This window comes from Amphiura filiformis, chromosome 16 (genome assembly GCF_039555335.1).
Source record: "Amphiura filiformis chromosome 16, Afil_fr2py, whole genome shotgun sequence".
Lineage (NCBI taxonomy): Eukaryota > Metazoa > Echinodermata > Ophiuroidea > Amphilepidida > Amphiuridae > Amphiura > Amphiura filiformis.
In genome coordinates this window covers 58,114,374-58,135,997 of record NC_092643.1, presented here as the reverse complement: position 1 = coordinate 58,135,997, position 21,624 = coordinate 58,114,374, and the positions used below count along the sequence as shown (strand labels likewise).

The 21,624-nt window shown below is 37.1% G+C and overlaps 1 protein-coding gene across 2 annotated transcripts in view; it reads left to right on the top strand.

The window, feature by feature from the left end:
• LOC140136261 (uncharacterized) overlaps positions 1-21,624 on the top strand; it is a 267,128-nt gene that overhangs the window by 116,229 nt on the left and 129,275 nt on the right. For both annotated transcript variants that reach the window (XM_072157986.1, XM_072157987.1), the window contains exon 3: positions 4,606-4,800. In XM_072157986.1, the coding sequence (XP_072014087.1) occupies positions 4,606-4,800 (195 nt within the window). The remainder of the gene's footprint in view (positions 1-4,605; positions 4,801-21,624) is intronic.

Here is a 21,624-nt window from a genome sequence, read left to right as displayed (position 1 = left end):
TTAGTAGTGAGTATGTGGTGACGTTCACAGTAGAAACAGTTTGGGTAACGATTAGTGGGTGACACCGAAAGTCACTTACTACAATACAGTGCGACTGTGTGAGCAATCAAAATCTGACCTTGAAAGTCACAAAAATATTTTCTTCCGCCCTCCCCACTAAACTACGTCAGCAGCGAATTGTTACCGTGCAGTGCAGCACAGCAGAAACAACCCGGTTGACGGTGAGAGAATTTAAAATGCATGGAAATAAAAGCGCTTTAATGCAAAGTGCTCAGTATAAACACGCTCTATAAGTATAAGCTGTTTATCTAGGCTTATGTCTACCCTCGTTGGCATAATGGTGGGACATTAATGTGTATCAACACAAGTCGATATGAGACAGCTATTGGTAAATGCTAATATGCTGATATGAGGCCAAAATGAACATCATGATGTGTAAAATGTGAAAGTTATTGCAAAAACATGTTCCTTAAAAGGGGCATTTCATAATCCTTATACCCATCTTTGCTCAAAAAATGTTGAGATTTTTGACTCCAGAAACCTCTGGCTACATAATGTTTGTGTGCAAAACATTTCTTGCAGGATTGATTGGTTTAGTACTGATATCATCAAATTTGTATTTGTCAGTGTTCTGTTAAGAGAACAAAATGACAGCACAGTGGTCTATGGAGCAAGAAATGTCATACATAATCATGGATGACGATCAGAATCAACTGAAATTTTGTGGATATTTACTCAAACATACCATAAAAAGAGGATGCTGTAGTATCATAAAAAACTTCTTCAATATGTTTTCTTTCATATACTTTTGTGTTGATAAGTTTCTTGTTAGTGAATTTTGCAACAAGTGTCACTTCCATAATCCTTATACCCATCTTTGCTCAAAAAATGTTGAGATTTTTGACTCCAGAAACCTCTGGCTACATAATGTTTGTGTGCAAAACATTTCTTGCAGGATTGATTGGTTTAGTACTGATATCATCAAATTTGTATTTGTCAGTGTTCTGTTAAGAGAACAAAATGACAGCACAGTGGTCTATGGAGCAAGAAATGTCATACATAATCATGGATGACGATCAGAATCAACTGAAATTTTGTGGATATTTACTCAAACATACCATAAAAAGAGGATGCTGTAGTATCATAAAAAACTTCTTCAATATGTTTTCTTTCATATACTTTTGTGTTGATAAGTTTCTTGTTAGTGAATTTTGCAACAAGTGTCACTTCCAAAATTATCAAATTTGCATCAAATATGTAATATTTTTTGAGGGGGAAAACTTCAAATTTGCAAAACCTTTTTTAACCTGAAAGAGAAGCATCTCCTTTACATTTTGGTGCATTAATGGCATATTTGTCTGTAGATATAAATATTGTTTTGAATTGAATTATAACTGGAACAATACAAAATTAATAGATTCATCAGATTTGTAGATATTCAGGAAGAACATTTTTGTGTGTACTGATAAAATACATTGCCAAAATTTGCTTCCCCTTTTGTCTGCTTGAATGAAAACCCAAAATTACAAAAATTGCAACTTTTTGCGGCAATTTTACTCAAAATTTGTTGATTTGCCCCCTTTTCCCCCATACCCCCCCCCCAAAAAATTCCTGGTGCCGCCACTGAATAGGTATATTCCCAGGCGGCGTAGGAAGCGCAACACGTGACGTACGAGGCTGGCGAAGATACAGGGCTGACAGCCCCATTCAAAATACACGGTTAGCAATTACAAATGGAATATTAACATACTTGCTGTGTGGTACATTGTCGTACCACGACGGTTTTAGAGTAAGATAATTTTGCTTTGACACCACATAACAAATTTAGAATTGTTTGTGAAGATTTCATGATTATGTGTTAATCCAATGGCGACCTCAAAATTGGCGATATCGCTTCCATCACCGCCTGTATATTCCATACCTCTTTGTCCCACCATCATCTTTATTTTAACAATGAGCATTGGCAAAGTCTTTGTTTTACAACCATGACAACTGAAGTGGGTGGGGCCATTAGGGATAAGAAAAAAAACCACTACCAAATTGTCTAAATTCCAGAAAGTTTGTTGCTTTTCTTTCAGAATTTTTGGTTGCTGAAGTATAAGTATGGTAATTTTTTTATAAAATTTATGTACAATAGTGAATTATTGCAGTTGCACGTGTAGTATTTGGGAAAAAATGATAAGAAATTCTTTAAATCTAAAATGTTTTATATTCGATGGGATATAAATGAACTGGTTTTGTTTTACAAAATATTTGCACAAGGGTTATTGAACTTGATGAGCAGGCCTAGTTATTGTCATTCATAAGACAATATTAGCCATTCTATTCCCTACCTACCTCTCAACAACCCTGGAGTGATATCATGATCAAATTAAAGCTGAATTTATACTCCACTGCTGAGCGATTGGTATTTGACCAATAACGTAAGTACGCTTTTCCCATGCAACAAAAAGCGCTCTACCTCATTGGCTAAAAAACAATCGCTATCACTCGACAATGTAGTATAAGTTCAGCTTAATATTCGCAGTGATGTGTGACAATGTCCATATCATAAGGTCTTTACTTATATCAAGTGTCGTATGTGCTAAGGCCTGAAGTGATAACATGATCACATTAAAGCTGAATTTGTACTCTATCGCTAAGAGACGAGCAATTGTTATTTGACCAATAAGGTAATCGCACTTTTAAATTTCCAATGCAACAAAAAGTGCTCTAAATCATTTTGCATAAATTCAGTTTATAACTCGCTATGATGTGTGGCAATGGTCATATCATAGGGTGTGTCATGATATCGTATGTGCTAAAGCCTGATGTGTTCAAATTTCACATAACTATATATTTCTTCATATCTAAAAGTTAGCTATGGCATTGGCTTAGGAAGATTTTCAACATGGGGGGGGGGCTGAAAATAGAAAAAAATTTGGTTGGCCATAATGCGAGGTGCCCGATCAGAAAATTTTGCAAAATATAGGTCACAAACACCCATTTTCCCTCTTATTTTATCACATTGCTTTAACTTCACCTAGGATTATTGGGGGGGGGGGGCTGAAAGGTATTCCAGCCCCAGCACCAATATTATTGAGGGGGCTGAGCCCCCGCCCAGCCCCTGGTTCCTATGCCTATGTATGACAAGACAAAAGGCTTAACCATGTTAACAGCTCTTTATCAGGTTTCCGTGGTAACTGACTACTTGAGATCCCACTGAAATCCTTATGAGTGTTCTTTTGAATGGAGGTGTATGACATGTGTCAGGTGTTTGATAGGTACATCTGTGAAGAATTCTAAATAAAATAGAGAAATCTACCCTAGTTTTGCTGGCATTTTTTTAATATGGATCAAAATTGTAGTTTAATTTGATATGCTATATTTAGGATTTGTCAACTATGTGGGATATATTGTCCTGAAATGACCTAGCCTATATGTTTTGTGAGAGAGGTAATAAGCAGTAAAGATGGTTGATTATGAAGTTAATCTTGTATAAGCTCTAATATTTCAGGAAATCTGATAAAAATTATATTGAAGTGATGGATAGAGTTAGAGGAATGAGGAGAGTGAGAGCAAAAAAGACAGCCACAACTAAGACCCTATTCACATTAGAAAATTGCATCCTTCGACAAAGATGAATTAATCTTGATTAACTTATTATGCATGTGTACATTATACATGTACACAAAAATTAACAAGGATCAAAGGAAGCTTGTTTTAATGTCCAACATGGCTTGGACAAAGAAAACGTTAATTAGTAACAATTCCTTGTCGTCTGTCTACGTCTTACCAGAAAATTGGCGCAGTTCCTGCAAGTATCGTCGACCATGATAATGTATTAATACTATTGCTTGCAAAAAAATTAAACTCAAAAAACTATTTATAAATTTGTCAAAAGTACCTTTTTTGCTTCATTGAACGAAACAATTTTAGTCTTTTTAAACAATTATTTATATATATGTACACATTAGGGAAATAGCATTTTTAACTTTTGTTCAATCTTCATCAAAAGAAGAAGATTCCATAATGTGTACAAATGGCATATACATGTGTGTGGAAAGGGGGAAAGCAAAGCAAGGTATAGGCCCTAAGTGTTTTTAAATACTCATTGGTCAAACCAGGGTAATTCTATAAACAAGATAGGGTGGTCATCGTTGAGCTGAAAAAAGGAAAAGTATGTGGAAGGAGATGGCTTCAAAGCCGTCTGAAAGGGCTAAAACCCAGGATCTTCCAGGGGCGCTTCCCCCTGGACCCAGGCCAGGGTATCGCCCCTCAGCAGTGGCGTAGCCAGGAGGCAGCTGCTCCCCCTTTGAAAAGTCTTGCCTTCCCTCTTGCCCCCTGTGGGATGGTGGCCACCCGATATTTAAGATTTTTAGGCCTTTTTTGTACTTTTTAGCCTTTTTTGACCATTTTCGTAAATGTTGCCCCTTTAAAATTTGTCTTGCCCCCCTTTGCCCACCCTCTGAAAAAGTGTTGGCGAGTTACGACACTGCGCTCCTGGACCCCACCAGGGGCCCTTCAGCGGGACCTGGACCCCACGCCAATATACATGTTTGTTTTGATGGGCAACATACTTGAGTAAAAATCAGTAATGGAAGCTATTTTGCTTGTATCTTTCAGATGGCAACAACAGCAGCATTATTATGTGTCATAACAATGACGTATGATCACGGAGGCTATCTGGCATTACCCTCTGCCTGGAGATTTCGAGTATTCGTCTTTACCTCTGTTGTGTCCTTACTCGTATCCGTCTTGGTGCTGGTGTGTCGGACAACAAACCTAGCCAGATTGATGCCCGTAAATTGGATATTACTGGTAAGTAGATGGGTTTGGATGCTGGGACTGACAAGTTAAGTCGAGAGGGAGGCAGACGGGGTTGTATCAAAGAAACCATATATAAAATTGATGCATACAAGTTAATTAGGGAAAGAAGAAAGAAAACTTCATTGTTAGCATGTGCAAAACTTGGTTGGCGTGACGTCACTCGCGATTGATTGATCACTAAGTCGCATTGGTTGTTTTTGCCGGGATTTGGCTGTTTCATCTCATGCCCACTGACTTGAAGGGGACGCTTCCTTATGCATTCAGTGGAGGAAATCACAAAGCATGCAATAAAATAAATATCTCTTCGTGAAACAATTCCAAATGTTTGATTTTTTATCAGGGAAATCAACTTTCAATAATTACCAAAGAAAAGGCAATTGGTAGTTTCTATGCTGAAAAAATTGACTGGAACTGAAAAGCCCTGTACAAACCAATAGGGATTTTGCAAGGGTGTCCACTTTGACAGATATCATGAGATATGAGAAAATATGGGTAAGGTCAATAGATGGAACAACTTGGACCAAGATAATTTGAGCTATTCCAGTTGAAATCTATACACCCCCTATGAAAGACATGACCTTAATCACTCACACAGGGAGTGTGAATTTCAAATGGGTTACCTGGTCCTGAAATATGGGTGATTCCATCTGAAATCTACACCCCTGCGTGGAAGATTAATTAAGATCCTGTCTTCCATATAGCGGTGTATGGACAAGCCGGAATGCTGTGGATTGATCAAAGTTTGTGCATTTCAAAAGTGACAAAATTGAAAAATTTGGGACATTTCCTCCTTCAAGGTGATTCCCACTGGCTTTGTAACGCGCTCATTCCAGCGTGACAGATCAACATTACTCCCTGTGCTCATAATCAGCGTGTTTTGAGAGAAAGTCTGTTAACTTTTGTCACTTTTGAAATGCCCTCTCTAATTTCATTCAAATTGGTATAAGTTGAAAAAAAAAAGTTGCATCGTGCCAAATGAGGTATCAAAATACGCAGAACAAAATTTTCCATCTATATACTGACTACTTTATGTGGTGATTTAGGTTAAGTGTCTTTTAAGATATTGCTTTTGTTTTAAGTGTATGGCTACTTTTTGTGCGCAGTAGAGTTGATTGTTACAGACACAGCCTTGTTGAGTACACCTGATATACATACTTAATATGCTGTGTATTGGAGACGAGTGTAATTTAAGGATTGAAAGTAAATAATGAATCCATGAGTAAATAATTTATTAGACTCATAAGAAAACTTGTGCAGGAAGCTTCTTTAGTTTCTACTGAATGAGTAATGAAGAAAAAAGACCCCAGATTCATGGCTAGGTGTGTTTTATCCCGGGGGTTTTATTATCGCATCATCTCAATCTCTGTCAGTCGGCAATACGGAATAAATTTACTTGAGTAAATTTGCTGGACACTGGACACATGACCATTGCGCAGGGGTGGATTTAGAGGGGGGTGCACCTGGCACGCGCCCCCTCTAATTTTTGCAGAGCGGCGCCTGACCTTGTTTTTTTTGCAGAGCGGCGCCTGACTTTGTGTGGGCGCCCCCTCTATTGAAATTTCCAGGATCCGCCCCTGAATTTGCATATCAATGTGAGTGTAACCTTCAGCCTGATCTCCGACCCCCAGTGTTGACCTTGCTATTCAAATTGTAGTCATATTGAATTGAATCATGGTATTCTTGGCCGCAATTTGAATAGAAATTTGTGCATAGCAAATTTATTGAATATTCAGCAATCTTATTTTCTTCACAATATCATCAAAACATAATTTCAAAAATATCTACCTACAGGAACAAATATTTCTATGGAAACTCTTACTATAACTTGCGAAAAGAACTTACTTTGCATCAAATGAGGAAATCTTCCTATTCAAATGCATTGGTAGACTGGAACTGGACATTGCAGTCTATAAACATGATCATGTATTTCAAGGTTATTCACACAGTGTTTCCAACTCAGGTCCCAGATACCCGCCCAGATACCCCCAATGCACAATCTAAATTGACCCCAATTCAAAATTTGAATTAACCCCCACTGTAAAGATATGTTGGGCATGTTGTTGATGGGCATAGACATTGTGTGCTTCAATTTAATTGTGACTTCAGTAATTTGCTAATTAAAATGTTTCTTCAAGTCTGCACCAGGTGAGCCTGAAGCTCCTTAATGGTCTATTCCATTTGAAATTCATACACCCCTTGTGGAAGACATGATCTTCCACACAGGGAGTGTGAATTTCAAATGGGGTAACCTGAATGGGTGACTACATTTGAAATCTACACCCCCTGTGTGGGAGATGTCTTAGTGGGTGTATGGATTTCAACTTGAATAGCCAAATTTACCCAGGGTAAATTCTGACACATTATAGTGAAACAGAAGCATCTCTGCTATTTGCTGCTATTTTACTTTGGGATATTGAAGTACGTACAACCATGTATGCATTAAATTTTCTAAAAACTTTGACATATAAAAGTCAATAACCTATAGCTAAAATAATAATTTCTCGATCATGAGAGCTCAATAGGCACGCAATGACAATTGCGTCGGCGTACAACGCCTACCACACACGCTTTGGGTAGCGCTGCATTTCCTGTGCGTGCACAATCGATCGCGCTATCGTGTAATTCCACTAAACTTGCGACATTACGCAGCGCACGCAGTACATTCATACTCTCATGATCGAGAAATTATTATTTTATCTATAGTAGGCTAGCTATTGGTTTGTATACACCTTGTAAATTACCACAGCTGAGCTTTCTTGTTAAAAAAATGCTGTTGCTTGACTGAAATAATCATGATGAGAAAAGCTTGGCTTGAGCAATATGGTCCTATCAGGACCCAAGTGTGTGTCCACCTGGACCGACCATTTAAAGAAAGAAAGAAAGAACAAACAAACAAGATCTTTTGTCATAAGCTTAAAAAGTTACCTTTTCAGCTCTTTTCAGAGTCTGTATTAAGCAGTGATGACGTAGCTAATCACTAAATACGCTGAATGTAGATGCTGTGATGGCATCGCAAGCTACGTCGCTGCTTAATATAGACTCGGAAAAGGTAACTTTTTAAGCTTATGTCAATATGACAGGAGCCCAATACCTACATGATTCTAAGATCTTTTGTATTGTGAAATCTACTACTGCACACACTATGTGCAAACCATTTTATCAGTATAAAAGCTAGTAAAGTGTGTAAAACATGCACCAAGTTATGGGCAAGTAATGCAAAACAGCACATGTTATGCGTGCAAATGCTCACACTGAATTCAGCTGTTGTGCCAAAGTAACATGGATCATAGGTTGTACATTAAGACATTACCAGGCAATTTAGATAGAGTATGCTGTCATCATTGATTCTGTGACAAGTATTAAATTTAGTAGAAAACAAGTGGTTTGCTCAAGGGGATCTATTACTAAATGCATCTAGTGATGTACAAGCTCTTTCTCAGGGTTGCTACCAATTTCAGCGCGAATCGCGGGTAAAATTATCGAAAAGTCACCCAATTTTTCTGTTAACCATTGGTTTCTATGGGACAGGAAACTTCCGGAAGTTAAGCAGGAGCCAATGATGAAAAGTAGCCCAATTTTTCCTTCAACCATTGGTTTCTATGGGGCAGGAAACTACCTAAAGGTGCAGGAGCCCATGTTGAAAAGTCACCCAATTTTTTCAACCATTGGTTTCTGTAGTACAGGTAATTGTCACTGGGAAAATATTCAAATGTCGCCCAATCGGGATACCAATGCTCAAATGTTCCAGCAGAGTTGTCAGCTCTAAAATTAATCGTGAGAAGTGTAAATGTGGTTTTTGTTTAAAACGATCCTATTGATGAATAAATAGTTGAGTCAATAACCTAATAGTGTGTTAACCTAACAAATTTGTCAATACACTTTAAATTGTACTTTATGCTAAAAAAAAAATTTTGGTTGCCCTCAACCGACCAACCCAAAAAATTGGAAATCTTGGGTCGCGTTTTTTTTTCCCAATCATTTTTTTAAAAGAAACCTTAAATTTGGACAGAATCAAGGACTTTTATATTTGTTTTTTTAAGTATTTCCATTTAAATCTAGTCCAAAAACACACAATTATTTTCAAAATGGAGGAAAAATCGAGGAAGAGTCCATGAAAAAAAAAAGGATTGACCTACTGTATGGCCCTCCACATTTTTGTCTCGGAAGGGCAACCAAACAATTTATTTTTTTTGGCCTTATATGCAGAATGAGATGATGGAAATGGTATATAATTAACCAGTTACACTCTTTTAGACTGTATGGAAGAATATTAAGATCTGTGATATTAATAACTGTAAAAAATGGGGGAAAAGAAGGAAGTTGTTTTTGACTGACACAAAAAGAAAGAAAGGATTTACTAATAGCTTTCTGAATTTCCTTATTAGGTAGGTTGGATGGAAGGAGCCATATTTTTCCAGTTTTAGCCATTTAACTACAAATCTACAGAGTACTTGATCTAATAGGAAATCAGGTCAAGGAAGCCAGTAATCATATATACTTTCATAGGTCTTGTGGCTCTTGAGGTCCCGCCATAGATTTGTCAAAACGAAAGTGAGGAAAATCATGGACATGAGCAGATATTGCACCTCTTATATCAATTAAGCCTTATCATCTCCTTTATAGAACCCTTTAAATTCCTCTTTCAAGTGTCATCTTTACACTCCCTCCAATTTGCCTTAAGGTTAGGAACTCGCTGTTATCAAGTCACTGATATGTTTATCCCAATTTGTGTATAAACACTCTAGTTGTCCACCTTACTTTTGAATGATAGCAAATGTCCAGAGCAAATGCCTGATCCCTTAAAACATCTTCCTATTCTGCAGGCAGTGCAGGGTATTCAAAATGGTCAAATCCATCTAGGCGCCAAGTACATTTTCCCCCAAGGAAGTAAGGGTCATACAGACTCTGAATATTCTACATAGAATATTTGTTTAACAAGTATTTGTTATTCAATCTATATCAATTCATTTTTATCTTCTAACGAATGTGCGTTGATGTAAAATCAATTATGTTATTTCGAATGTTTGGTGTTAATATATTGCTGTCTTAACGCTTAAATAACAAAGACATGTTGCATCGAATATTCAGCATCCACTAAAAAGTATGCAGCGGGGCGTATTCTTCACTAACCAATAATTACTCTTTTTACTAGATTGAATTTATTCTCTCAATAATTACTCTTGTACATAATCATTTACAATAATATAATTGTGGGCATTTATTTCAAACATATTATTTGAAATCTTTTGATCGAATTGATTTTGAGATCCTTGGTATAATAGTAGAGCTCAATCTGAATCGTACCCACACTTAAAATCACAGGAAAGTGCCAGGATGTTATCAGCACGATATGTGATTGGACTATTCCAGTTGAAATCCATACACCCCCTATGGAAGACATTACCTTGATCCAGGCCCGTATGCAGGGGGGGGTATGCTTTTTTGGACAAAAAATGTCAAAATTTTGGGAAGAAAGTCCATTTTTCACAAAATCGCCCCCCTTGGAAAAAAAAAAAGTCCACTTTTTCAAAATCAGCACCCCAAATGAAATCCTGCGTATGGGCCTGCCTTGATCTCCCATACAGGGGGTGTACATTTTAAATGGAATCAACCCATTTGAAATTCACACTCCCTGTGTGAAAGCTTATAAAGTCATGTCTTCCATAGGGGTATAAATTTCAAATGGAAGAGCAGAATGGAAAACAAGGCAATTGTTTTGTCATAATATGATCGGTACAAGTTAGGTGTTTATGTGCTCCTATAACCTACTTGGTAGTCATAGACTGCTTTAAAATAGAATGCTATACCTGTAAGTAGCGTGTAAGACAGAAACTGATCCACTGTCGCATCCATGTAAGCTTCCGAGGGTGTCAAAAATGAACAATAGGATATGTTCCAATATTATTAAGTCATGTGGGCTATATTGCTTTATCATCAACTCAGTGTTTTTATAGTGACATGAATTAAAATGGAAAGTTTGAGTGTTTTTTTGCAATCCCAACTCAATTTTGACAAATTGATATGTGTGAAAGGTAGTTACCGTAAAATGGGGTAACTTTGGGCACTTTTCAGAGTTTTTAAACCACTGCTTCCAAACAAAACCAATTATATTTCTAATTAACTCTTTTTTGTGACATTAGGGTTCCTTCTACACCTTGAAGTTGAAAAAGATTTTTAATAATTTTGTAAGGGTGCCCTAGGGGTTAAAAAATGACCTGACCAAAGTTACCCCGCCTTTGGGGCAACTTTGGTCACAGTATTACATTCCATGAAGGAAAAAAAATTTTAAAAAATAGATCTTCGCTGAATATGGGCAAGTTGTTGTTTTTTGTGACATTTGACACCTTGCAAAATTAATCAAACACACATCCTTGCTCACAAATATCGATTTTTATTTTTTCTGAAAAAAATGTAAAAAAATGCTGATTTTTGGTCAAAAATCCCGCTTTTTTCGTAAATTTCAAGGAAATTACACAGGTGCGACTATTATTTCTTCCAAACATATTTCTTAACAAATTGACACCAAATATGACTAAAAACAATATTGCTGTACTGAAAATATGACCATTTAAAAAATATATTTGACTGACCAAAGTTACCCTGCTGACCGAAGTTACCCCATTTTACGGTATGCATTAATAGCAATATCTTTTTTGCAATATATCTATAATTAAATGTACACGGGTGTTTTTTTTTCTCGTTTTTAAAAAAAATATAAAGTGCAAATCTATATTGGGATATTCCATTTAAATTGCACACTACCCCTGTGAAATATTTTGGAAATATCTTCCACAGGGGGAGTATGAATTTCAAATGGAATGTACACATTTGAATTTTATACACCATTTGAAAAAAAAACCCACCTGAATCTTCCACAGAGGGAGGGTGAGTTTTACATAGAGTTGGTTAATGTGATAATTTCATTTGCAAATGCATATTCCAGGGGTAGTGTGGATTTTAAATGGAATAGCCCATTACATGTTGAGTGCTTCTTCAGGTCATCATCATATTCTCAATATGCCTTCAATGAAGCCAGAATAATAATGATGGATACAAATGAAGAGACAAAATTCAAAACATGGTATATCCAAAAGCTGCCCTGTGTCATTGGGCTATTCCAGTTGAAATCCATACACCTCCTGTGGAAGACATGACATTAATCCCCCACACAGGGAGTGTGAATTTCAAATTGGGCTACCTGAATGGGTGACTCCTTGAGATTTGGAAAGACCATACCTGAAGCTTCAAAATGACACTTCAACCAACTTTGTACGATATCTTGAAATGAAGTTACGTTTCTTCAAAATTTGCCTTACAGCAGCGCAGCACTATGAAAACTGCACTTACAAAATTCAATTATTTCTATTGAAACTATCAATTATTTTTAGGTTTATTTTATAGTTGTATAACATTGCAGCTGTATAACTTTGCAGCTGTATAAGAGAAGTATGAAATAATTTCAAATCTGTGAAAATCTAATTTTTCTCAAAATCTGAAATTTTTGGATATTTTGCACTGTAGCTCAAAATCACATTTGCCGACTTTTGGTTCATTTTGTGGTGGATGGCCACATCATGCTTGTACAGTCGTCTGTGTAGATAATATAGTTGCTCAAACTCCAAATGATGCCTTTCGTCTTTTAGAGGCACTAGTGCACCTGCAGCTGTAATAGCCCTGTAGCTATTAGGGCACCATCTGCATGATAGAGATACTTTTTTGACCCCAGATGACCTTTGAACTCGGATGACCTCAATTTTGTTTCGCACAAATATTCCCTCATATAAAAGATTCCGCCCACCAAGTTTGAGCCCGATCAGACAAAGTTTGAAATTTGACCCCTCCGTAATGACCTTTGACCTCGATTTTATTTCGGGCATATATTCCCCACGTATCAAGGATCCCACCACCAAGTGTGAGCCCGATCAGACAAAGTTTGAAATTTGACCCCTCCGCATGACCTTTGACCTCGGTTGACCTCGATTTTATTTCGGGCATATATTCCCCTCGTATCAAGGATCCCACTCACCAAGTTTGAGCCCGATCGGACAAAGTTTGCAATTTGACCCCTCCGTAATGACCTTTGACCTCGGTTGACCTCGATTTTATTTTAGACATATATTTCCCTCCTATCAAGGATCCCACCCACCAAGTTTGGGCCCAATTGGACAAAGTTTGAAATCTGTGACCTTTGACCTTGACCTCCGATGACCTTCAAAACTACCCGGTAAACAGCGCCGCCTGGTACCCATCTATGTCCGAAATATCGAATGATGCGTCGACAGACACACAGAGCTCATTATTTTATTAATGCTAGTGCACCTGTAGCTTTGCAGCAATGCATTCTGGGTAGACATTACAGTGCATTTCAAATTAGGCAAACAGCCAAAAGCTGAATGAAACATGTCCAGAGTTGCCCATTACACATCTTTGTATCCACTTGCTGCTGCTTTTGCTATCCAGTTGGGGTATTTTCCCCCTAGATGACCTTTGACCTCGAGGGGCCTTTGAAAACCACCGTCGACATGCTTTTCCGTCACCTATCCATATCCGAAATTTTGGCTCGATGCGTCGAAGCGTGGCGGAACGCATAGCCGGACAGACAGACAGACAGATAGACAGACAGACAGATAGAGACCACTTATTATTTTATTAGTATAGATATAATGCTTGTAGATGGAATTTAATGGTACATCACAAGGCAGCTACACATAGCATATGTCATGTATTGCGTATGAACTTTCCAAAATGAACTCTGTGATGAGGGTATTGTCAATCAAAGTCTATGGCTTCAAGGTTTTGAATCTCTGATAGATTGTCACCCTTTCTTGTTTGGACACATGAGAATCTTTTGGATAGATCAGTAATATTACACAATATCTTTGTATATGGACTGTAATGAGACATGATAAGAGTAATCCATTGTATGATGGGAATGTCAATGGTGGTTCATGTTGCATTGGTCATTTATTAATACTGGCATCTTCTGAGAAGTCAGTCATATAGCCGGGAACAGCCCAATAGTCCGGAAGGTCATTAGTCCGAAAAGGGTTAAAGTTAGGTAAAGGGTAAAGGGGTGGAGAGAGACAATAGGGGTGAAGAGCCTTTCCAAAGTGCACAACAAGTTGATGTCACAGGGACTTGAACCCACAACACAAACTACCTCGCAATTATGAGTCGAAGTCTTGGACCGCTGTGCCACCATGGTCATGTAAAGTTTGGTGTTTAAGGTTTGGGATTAGGGTTAGGGATAAGATAGGGTTAGGGTTATAATTAGGTTTAGGGTTATAATTAGGATTACTGTTAGGATAGGGTTGGGTTAGGGTCAGAGTTAGGATTAGAATCAGGGTTATGTTTAGGATTAGGTTTAGGGCTTAGGTTATAGGCAGGGACAGGCGATTTGCGCGGAACTTTTTTTCTGCGCAATTCCGCGCAATTGGCTATTTTTGTCCTATGGGCAGGGATACATGATATGCACTGAAAAAAAAAGTTCCGCGCAATTCAGCGCAATTTGCTATTTTTTTTTCCGCGCAAATCGCCTGTCCCTGGTTATAGGTTAGGGTTATGGTGAAATTTAGGGTTAGGGTAAGGATTAGGATTTATAACTAAGTTATTGGGTTTTCAAACTAATGACTTTTTGGACTATCAACTTGTAACCAAATAGACTCAATGGTAGATCACAGAGAATTTTGAACAAAAATTGTTCTTTGCCATTTTGATTAGTGACTTTACCGACTGCATTGTTTTAGGCTTTGTTTTTAGATTCAGTGCTAACTTGTGATGTGGCTGTATTGCATCCTTTTGCCGGAACCTGACCAAATTCTAGGTGGTGATTTTTAAAGTATAAATTACAAAGTTCAGTTCAATGTGGCGCATGATATGTATATTGCATTCAGTAAAGGCGTGATTTTACATAATGCATAAAACATTGTCTCAACTGGAAATAGATTATATTGAAGTAGAGAATCAAGTGCAACAAGAGACACGATAAGAAGGCAAAGTTACACTGAGTAAACCTACCTGCCCAAGTGAAAATTTTATTACAAAATTAAATGTGGGTCTTTTTCATGGACCTTTCCATTATGGAGCTGAAGATTACAGAAGGCTCAAGAGGGTGCAAATCCGTTGTTTTCGGCCATTTTAGGCACTTAGAGGCTCATAAAAATAAGAACTGAATACAATTGCGTAACAAACTTCACATAGAATGCTACATGAGTGAGCCAATACAAAAAATACCTTAGTGGTTATGAAACAAAGGTGTAAGGCATGTGGGATAAAGAACATTACAACCACTCTATTACAACATAATAAGGCCTAAAAAATGTTTGATTGGTGTAACCTGACCTACCCTAAAATTAGGCCCCACCCTAGACTTTCCTTTTTTAAAACATAAATAAAAAAAATAAAAAAAGTAAATGAAAAATTAAATTTAAAAAAAGAAGAAAAAAGGCCTCTATCAAACACAATTTAAAGCTTCATTGGCTATTTCAGCTTTTAAAAAAAATCAAATTTAGGGCTGCTTCGCACAAATTTGTTCCAATTTAAACCATCAACATGTTATATTTACATGTTTCATGATCCTTTCTTAGATTACCAAAACATTATTAACACTCCCTGGTTGCTGGAGTTCTCAGTGTATGTGTGTCTGGGCCTACTCTTATCATGACCATGATGACAAGATAGTTGAGGATGACATCCTCTTTTGGTAATCTACTCATAGGCACGGTCTGATTAAATAATTCTCTGCTTAATCCATGCATATCAAGCTGGAATTGACATCAAAGATAAGCTTTTTAAGACTGATAGCAATCAGTATCAATCAAGTGTAAAATGGATAGAATATGCATATGATATGACTTAATCAAAGTAGAAATACAGAAAAAGAGAGGAAATGGGTGGATATATTAGTTTAACTTAGGGCTGTGCAATAATTATAAGCCTGAGGGGTAAAATTTCTAGAAGGCATGCAAAAAATTACTTTCCCCTGCTCTCAGCCTGTCAAAAAACCTCACCACCCCCTTTGAATATACCAAATTTTTTGGTTCCCAATTTTGCAAAAATGGTCTACATACATAATGAGAGTACAGCAAGCAGGAAATTTTACATATTGAACCCTCCTGTACTGTTATCCATAACTTATTTAGAGTATGCTTTTCAAAAGGGGCCTATAAATATGTGCGAACAATTGCTTGCCCCCCCCCCCCTCCCTTTTGACCTGCCAAATGCTTATCCACCCTTTTTGGCTTGCCAAAAGATTCATTCCATCCCATTTTTACCTACCTTGGGGCTCATAATTGTTGCACAGCCCCTTAGCCTACCTGCATACATGGCATAATTGACACATTTCAGTTGAAAATAATGTATTCACAAATGCTTTTCCTCACATAAAATTCACAAGAGTAACAAATCACATGATATACATACATACAAATGTAGAGCAAATATATAAATACAATACATACTTTGGTATTACTAGATCATATTCCATAAAACACATTTCGAGTAAAATAAAAACACATATATTATTTATGAAAATGAAGAGGCAAAGTAATTTAACAGGTATCAGTGTAATTGAGCATAACAATTTTATGCGCAAGATATATACAGATTTAGAATAAATATGTACGATTTGAAATGAGTTATTCCAGTTGAAATCCATACACCCCTATGGAAGACATGACCTTAATCTCCCACACAGGGAGTGTAGATTTCAAATGGAATCTCCCATTGAGGTAACCCCATTTGAAATTCACACTCCCTGTGTAGAGGATTAAGGTCTTGTTTTCCATAGGGATGTATGGATTTCAACTGGAATGTTCCAATGTAATGAAAGCAGTATATAGATACCGCTATCTAGATTGAAGCTTTTCTATACTTAAATACCACCATCCCATGTATGTTTTTCTTGAACAAGCCAGCAGATCATGTCTGTTTTGATTGTTCCAATTTTTGGAGGGAAATTATGTAAGACCTTTTCAAAAATGCAGGCAAATTTCACCAGGAGATTTGCCCCATCCACAAGCAATTATGGCATGATAAGCCACAATGGGAGCATGAAAAACAAGTCTTTAAGTCAAGCAAGATCAACTCTGATTTCTCCATCTTCGACTATATCAATTGTTTCATTTTGTTGATAATGTCAATTGTTTTTCTGTGTTAAAGGGGTATTTCATGATTTTAGCATCTTTTTTGGGTATGGTTCAAAAGATATCCACAAAAAAAGCTTATTTCCAAAGTTTCAGTTGATTCGGACACTGAATTCGCAAGTTACGTTTGTATTACAGTGTAATTTTAGGCTGTCACCACCCCGAAAATTCAAATTGGACAATATCTTTGTCAAACAACTGAATTTGCCAGAAAGTTTATGCAATTGAAAGTCTGATGGCATAAAATTCTCCACCTTTTTGGAGTAATAAGTTAGGGGGGATGAGGATGTGGATCATGAGGTGCCCCTTAAAAACAGCAACATCAATACCCATAGTTTGAAATATATGAAAAAAATTTAATTGGGTTGAAAATGATCAGAATTTGAATAATACTTTCATATCTGAAAATAAAATCCACCATAGAGATACTCATTTAGTCTGATGTCATATGGCATTTGGTATAATAGGTAATGCATAGGTAATGACTGATTTGTATACATTATTAAAGCCCCTTTTATTATGAGTAAATGATAAATTAATATTAACAGTTTTGATAGAAGCTGTTATTGAATGAACACACGAAGTATGTAGACATTATTCTCCCTGAGTATACCTCAAGCCCTTCAATCTTATAACAACCACTTATAAACACTCTTATCTTGCATAGTCATACTTGATACCCATACTCCGTGCTATGTGAAGCTATTATGAATTGCATTGTGTTTTAAGTCATTGCGGATGTAAGCTTACCCCCATCCTCATGATCACATTTCTAGCCGTAGGATTGTTGAAGAATTTAATAGTACGTTCAAAATTATAACAGTATTTTTAGGTAAAACAATACATCATTTTCAGTGTAAGAGAAAAGCATTTTTGTTACTGTTGAGTGAGAATAGCCCAACCTTTATTAAATTAGCTTGGGCCCACATATATTGGTATGTTTATGGTTGAGAAAAAGTACATTTTTAGGCAAGCATTTTATGGTGAATGGCATAGATTGAACTATTGTAAAAATGTGCATATGAACGCTTGTGCTCGTTATACAGGGGGATTGAATTTTGTTAACTAAGATGTCACACATGCTTATTTCCAATAATGGGAAGAGTTCACTAACCTGTAGATAAAGGCCCTTAAGCGCTCCACAGACTCCGAGTATTCTTCTTCTTCCTATATACGTGCATACCTCAAATTGAGTATTGTTGCGCGGGCTTACCATGCACAGTTTTTTACCTATGCACACCCCCGGAACCTAGGATTGATTGCAGATATCAGAACCGGGATGGTCCCCTTCTCTTTTCGAATAGCTCTGACACTTAACGTGCACAGGGTTTGACTCTTCCTGTACACGGGACCAACGGCTTTTACGTGACTTCCGAATCACGATTTGAAGCACATACACTACCTATATCTGCACGTGATAAGCAGTGTATGGGGGCGAGAAGAAATTCTTCAGTTAAATTTCTGAACTGAATTGAAGGATTCCTGACCATATAGGAACTTTTTGGGAGGGAAGAGAATTTTCACCTAAGGCAAGCCCAAGGCTCGAACCCTCGTCGATCGTATCTCCCGGCCGGCAGCGCAACGCCTTAACCACTCGGCCATCTCGCCCTCTTGTACGTACAATATTGTATGCAACATATCTACGTTATTTTATCTATTGCCATTCTATTTCCAGTAATGTTTAAGTTCTAACGAATGTTTGATGACGAAAAATCGATAATATGTTACATGTAATATCTAGTAGAAATATATTATCGATTTTACATCATCAAACATTCGTTAGAACTTAAACATTACTGGAAATAGAATGGCAATAGATTAAACAACGAGATATGTTGCATACAATATTGTACGCATAATAAAAAGTCTGAATACTGCTTTAGAACCCAATTGGTTTTGGTCATTGTATGTTAGCTTACTTGTACCCCACGTTACATTCTTAACTTTTTCTACGCAGGTACTGCAGATGACAAGTTTTTTTTTTTTTTGAAAATTAAAAAAATTTCAGAATTGTAAATTTTCATGAATATATTTGGCATCAGAATGAAATATGCATTAAAATGAGTACAAACAAGCCTAGTATTGGTTCAGATGTTTAAAAGATAACTCTTGATATTTTGAGAAAATACCTAAAAACTTGTTGAAGCCTATGGCTAGCACACAGAATATTAAAGTTAAACAGAGAATTATGCTGATAATAGCAATTGCAGTTTGTTTGTACAGGCAGTATATTTTCCTGTTGACCTGGAATAAAAAAAAAAGAGTTTAAAGAGAATACAACTTGAATTCAAGTGATGATACTGCCGATATACACCAAGTAATAGATGGGAGAATATCAGGTCATTGGAATTTGGTCACAATTTATCAGCAGTATATAATCTATGTGCTATCAGCAGTAGATAGCGATGTGCAAGTTGCAGTAAATAGTGTGTTTACAGTGGTGATACTATCAAGAGACCAAGTGAGAGAATAAGGGTAAATTCATACTCAATAGCAATGTGAGCACTTGATTGCAGATTGCTATCTACAGTAGATAGCAGTTTCATCAAAGTAAGTAGCAGTGTGAGCAGTAGTTAGCAGTTTGTTATTAGAAGAAAATAGTAGCAGTAGATAAAAATCTGCTATTAGCAGTTGATAAAAAGTGTGCTATCAGCAGTAGATAACAGTGTGCTATCAGCAGTAGATCAGTGTATTTCAGATGAACAGTCAATAGCAGTGTTTTCAGGAGCAGATAGCAGTGTCCAGACTGTCCTTTCCTAGTGACCAAGATGCACGGCCACTGATCGTGAAAGTCCAGCTTCTGATAGCTTACTGCTATCTACTGAAGATAGCAAATTGCTAATGTTATATACTGCTGATAGCAAACTATCTACTGCTAACACTTCTTACTTCTGGTAGCACACCACTGTCTACTGTAGATATCAAACTGCTATTGTTATCTACTACTGATAGCAAACTATATATTTCCCTCACTGCTTACTTCTGGTACATGTAGCAAACTGCTATCTACTGTAGATAGCAAATTGTAATCTACTGCTGATTATAATTATCTATCTACTACTAACACTTCTTACTTCGGGTAGCATAATGCTATCTACTGTAGATAGCAAATTTGCTACTGTTTTCTACTGCTGATAGCAAACTATCTGCTGCTAACACTTCTTACTTCTGGTAGCATACTGCTATCTACTGTAGATAGCAAACTTCTACTGTTATCTACTGGTGATAGCAAACTGCCTGCTGCTCAAACTTCTTACTGCTGGTAACAAACTGATATCGGTTGTATATAGATATGAAACGGCTACTGGTATCTACGGCTGATAGCAAACTATCTACTACTCCACTGTAACTGGGATTTTTGGTCACTGTGTGCTCTGATTAAACTTTGGCTGGACGGTGATAGGGGCAATGCCAAAGTTTGTTTGAGAAGAAGCCATAATAATAATGATGCTATGAAGAGATGCATCCATACCATTGCTGAATAAGTTTGATCTACTCAAAGAGTGTACCTTGAACTGAAAGCCAACAGTTTTGATTACACCATTAGACTTGCAATGTAGAATTCAAATTGAAGGAAATAGCTTGAGTCCATGATATCACTATCTCCTGCATCCCTTGTACCAGGTGCGGTGCTTTGAAGTCTTCATCAGCTACTATCATTTATTGAAGCGTGATTGTGCAAAGTGGCTTACAGTTGTGGCTGGCATTGTGCTATTCCAGTTGCTATCCATGTCCCCCTATATAAGACATTACCTTAATCTCCCACACAGGGATTGTAGATTTCAAATGGAGCCACCCATTCAGGTAACCCCATTTGAAATTCACACTCCCTGTGTGGAAGATTAAGGTTATGTGTTCCATAGGGGGTGTATGGATTTAACCGGAATAGCCAATTGGCTGATCCAATGTGATAATGCATTACTGTTGTCTCTCAAGTGTTTTAAGTAAAAAGGCACTGGCTGAAGTAATTGTATGCCTTCAGAGAAGATTACCTACACTTTGTATGCTGTACAAGGTTGCGAAACCCGTGATTTAGTAGCCCAATTGGGCGACTTTTGAAGATTTTTCCCGCAACTTTTGACAATTTCCTGTCCCATAGAAACCGATGGTTAAGAAAAAATTTGGGCTACTTTTCAACATTGGCTCCCGCGACTTCCGATAGTTTCCTGCCCCATAGAAATCAATGGTAAAGAGAAAAATTTGGTGACTTTTCGATTATTTGACCCGCGATTCTGGCTGAAATCTTTTGGCAACCCTGCACTTTGTGTGCTGTACAACGCAGCAGATGTTTAGTATTCTGAAATACCTGTACCTTAACCAACTACTTGATTAAAGATTGATGCGACCTGGCACCAGTAAATGAGGCACTTTAGCGCAAACCGGTTTTGATTTATGAGCACAAGTTGGTTGGAGTCAAAGTAGTTCAAACTTTCAGAGTGCTGTAAGTACTTATTTTTGACTTCCTAGGCTAGCAAAAAGTTATTCAAGATTTAAATTTACTTTTTAACTGGTACCTTAAAAGGTTTTGTACACCCCTGTATATCCTAAACAAAGACAAATATGTCAAAATTAAAACAAGCAGCCAATAGCTGTCCCTTTATATTAGCTCCGATTTAAGCCCTTATTTGTTGAAATCGGTTAATAAATTAAAGAAACAGTGATCAAAACCCAA